Raw genomic sequence first — 3,825 nt, 5'->3', positions numbered from 1 at the left:
TTATTTTTGGATAATCCTAAAACAGAAGAATCTCTGTCCGATTTTTTATAAAATGCCGATGAGGCTTACTTGGAAGCACTCGCTCCTAAGTGTCGGTTATGATCCTAAATTGGGTCGTGACACAATCCCAAGCACATTTTACTTCAAAATACTTTTCAAAAAACTTTTTTCAAAAGAGAAAATATTTTGATCACTCGTCACCCCCCCCCCCACAAATTTCAAAATATGGGATACTGCGCCATTTTATAAATGTCTCCATAAGTCACTTAAATGCCACAAACTTGTTTACCGACATTTATTTTATATTTATGTTAAATATCGAAAATTTCAATATCGTTAATTTTGCGACATTTAAATTAATATCGGCAACTAACTACCGACATTTATTTACGATATTTTCAAATGTCAATAATTTGAGCTATTAACCTATCTCGTTTGTGACATGTATAGAAATGCCACCAAATTATTTTGTTTACTGAATATCTTTAACTGTTTCTCATGCCTTTTATTATGGATATCTGTCAAATATCATAGTCCTCTCCGACATCATCCAAGCAGTTGACCACAAAGATTTCCATTAAATAAATAAATAAAAAGATACGCTTGTAAGTTATGTACACATATAGAGCAAATATATAGTAACTTTTACATTATCATATTGTAATTTAATTTGTTATAGCATATTAGTGGAGTACCATTTTTACTAAGTTTCCGATTAATGTTTATCATCAAAAGTTGAATAGCAACGCAAATGATCCTATTTGAAGGGGGAAAACATGGCTTGAAAGGTAGAGAGAAGCGATACAACGCGGCTATATATTGCAAATAAAGTTTGAATATGAAAGATACAGTATATGATGCTATTAAGAGTCAAATTAGTGACTAGACGAGTTTATATATTAATTGGCTTGGCAAAAAATTCCTAGAGTTTGTTTCATACGCGGAGCAAGCAACATCCATATGCAGATACTATGAAGCTTCTTCCCCCTCATTGTTCATCACTTTCCAAAAGTTATACTCACTCCGTTTCAATTTATGTAAATTTATTTCCTTTTTAGTCCATACCAAAAAGAATGACTCATTTTCTTATTTGGAAACAATTTATCTTTATGTAATGATTTATACCTATACAATATTTATGTGTCTTATATTACACCACAAATTTAAAAATCTTCACTCTTTTTTTAAACTATGTGCTCAGTCAAATAAGTTCACGTAAATTGATACAGAGGGAGAGTATATAGTTGTACATATAACTAAATGTCAAACCTTCAGTTTGTATTCAAGCCTACTGCGCGCTTTATAAATTCATTTACTCATAGTTCACTAATATGCATTTTTATATTCGGGGACATAAAAAGACTCAAGATAATTTAGTGTGTTAATTAAGGTACAAGGATCGAACGTGTCTTTTGTACATACTAAGGGTTCGTCTGGAATGATGTATTATATAAAATAATGTATGTATTAGCTTTGTGTATAAATAATATCTTGTTTGGTACACTTTTTGAACTTATGCATTAGTTATACAAGCATTAATTATACACACTATTTGGTATTATCCTATGCATAACCATGATATTAACTATTAACAATGCAATGAGTTTTAATGCATGCATTAACTTAGTTAAAGACAAAATTGCCTTCAAAATTTATGATTGATTAAAATATGCTATTATATTAATGCAAGTTTGATATAAAGTTTGATACTGAAATTGCTCCCGCTATTTATATCTATACTCCGCCAATTTCTTTATTGTAAATTTATAAATATGTACTCTACTACTACGTACTGGAATGCACTTGTAATCAATTCATTTTCCTTTTATTTTTTTAATTCAAATTTTCTTTGCCTAATAATCTAAGAAAGTGAAAAATAAATTATATCTCTCGTAGATAAATAAATACTTAGCATTTTTTTTTTATAAATAAATATTCATTTCTATACTACAATATAGGTAGGCAAATCAAATAATTTTTCTAAAACCTTTTTCAATATAAAAACATTCCTCAACATATGTTTCTTTTAAAAGATAAAGTGATGGACTGGTCATGAGGTGTTGGTGATGATACAAAATTTGGAGTTGATAATTGTAAAAATGAAGGTTTATTGATGGAGGTACAACATTCTATTGACAGAGATTCTGGATAGTTCTCATCTCTGATAAGCTTCGTATGTTTATGTCTGAAAGAGAGACTTTAGGTTTTAATGCTAATGGGCGGATGAGATGCAATTAATCAAATGGCTACAATGGTTTGGACTTAATGGGTCATCAGACATTTGGGCTCAAGCAGCTCTTTCTCAACTGTTGGATCTTAACAGTTTTGGGCCCAAATTGGATCAATATTCTTTGGGCTTACTAGAAGGAAGTAGTAGGAAACAGAAAATACACCTTATATATACAATTTGATTTATTTTTTGGATTATCCTTTAGTCTGTTACAAGACAGCTAATAAGAATTGTACAGCTGGCTAGGTAGTTAGAGAATAGATTCCTTTTTCAGTGTATTTATATAGTAGCTTGTACAGATGTTGATCGATCAACAAATATACAGAAAATTTTTCCTAAGTTCCTCTTCTATTTTGTCATGGTATCAGAGCAGGCTTGAAGTGCTTGCGATCCGATTTCTTTTTTTTTAGATCTCATTTCTCCCTCTCTTCTGTGAAATGTCTACTGAATCTCAGAGCAGCCCTTCAGTTGTTTCTTCCACTACTGTTGGAACTAGATCCCTTCCAGTAGGTTCCATGGCTAGTGGTGTTGTTGATTCAGCACACCCTTACTATCTTCACCTTTCAGATTACCCAGGAATGAACCTGGTTTCTTCAGTATTTGATGGCAGGAGCTATGGTGGTTGGAGAAGAGCCGTGGTGATAACTTTGTCAGCAAAGAACAAGCTAGAGTTCATTAATGGATCCCTAGCTGTTCCAGCTGCAGACTCAGGTCTTCAACAGGCCTGGGCCAGATCAAATGACATGGTGCTTTCATGGCTCCTTAACTCCCTTTCAAAGGAAATAGCAGACGGTGTGCTGTATTCCCAGAGTGCCAAAGATCTTTGGAGTGACTTGGAAGATAGATTTAGTCAAATAAATGGAGCTAATCTCTTCCAACTACAGAAAGAACTAAGTGTTGTGGTGCAGGGGAGTTCAAGTGTGTCTACTTACTTCACCAAAATGAAGAGCTTATGGGATGAGCTAGATGCTCTCAACACATTCTCTGCATGTGTGTGTGAATGTGACTGTGGAGTAAAGACAAAGAACCAGAAGGCTCATCAGGATGAAAGGCTCTTGCAATTCTAATGGGATTGAATGAGACCTTCATAGGAGTTAGGAGCAACATACTGTTGTCCTCTCCACTCCCCTCTATTGGACAAGCATATGCATTGGTAATGCAAGATGAAAAACAAAGAGAAATTCAAGCTAGCCCTGCTTACCTAGAAGACTCGGCCTCCTTCATTGCTTTCAATCAAGTAGAGGGTAAGAAATACAATGAACAGAGAGGCAACAAAGGAGTTTTTGATGCAAAAATAAACTCATTAATATGTGCTTATTGTAAGAAACCAGGACACAATATTAAAAAATGCTACAGGATTCATGGTTTTTTCACATACTTTAAGTTCACAAAACAAAGGAAATTTCAAGGAGGAGTGCAAGCAAATGTTGCATTCAACTCAGCTGAAGAAGCAGATCAAGGAACACACAATGCAGGGATTCAGACACTTACACAGGAGAATGTAACACAACTTCTGCAACTTCTCCATCAGGCAAACATGGGACAACAGACAACTTCCACTTCTGATGCTTTTGCAAACCTTAGTTGTGCTGGTA

The 3,825-nt window shown here is 33.9% G+C and overlaps 1 protein-coding gene across 1 annotated transcript; it reads left to right on the top strand.

Annotated features, from left to right (window-relative positions):
- Window positions 1–2,667: 2,667 nt before the first annotated feature.
- Window positions 2,668–3,297, top strand: LOC107800834 (uncharacterized). The gene has a single exon (XM_016624075.1). The coding sequence runs from the start codon at window positions 2,668–2,670 to the stop codon at window positions 3,295–3,297; it is 630 nt and encodes a 209-aa protein (XP_016479561.1).
- The last annotated feature ends 528 nt before the right edge of the window (window positions 3,298–3,825 follow it).

The sequence above is a fragment of the Nicotiana tabacum genome, chromosome 15 (genome assembly GCF_000715075.1).
Source record: "Nicotiana tabacum cultivar K326 chromosome 15, ASM71507v2, whole genome shotgun sequence".
Taxonomy (NCBI): domain Eukaryota; kingdom Viridiplantae; phylum Streptophyta; class Magnoliopsida; order Solanales; family Solanaceae; genus Nicotiana; species Nicotiana tabacum.
This window is presented reverse-complemented; position numbering and strand designations above follow the sequence as displayed.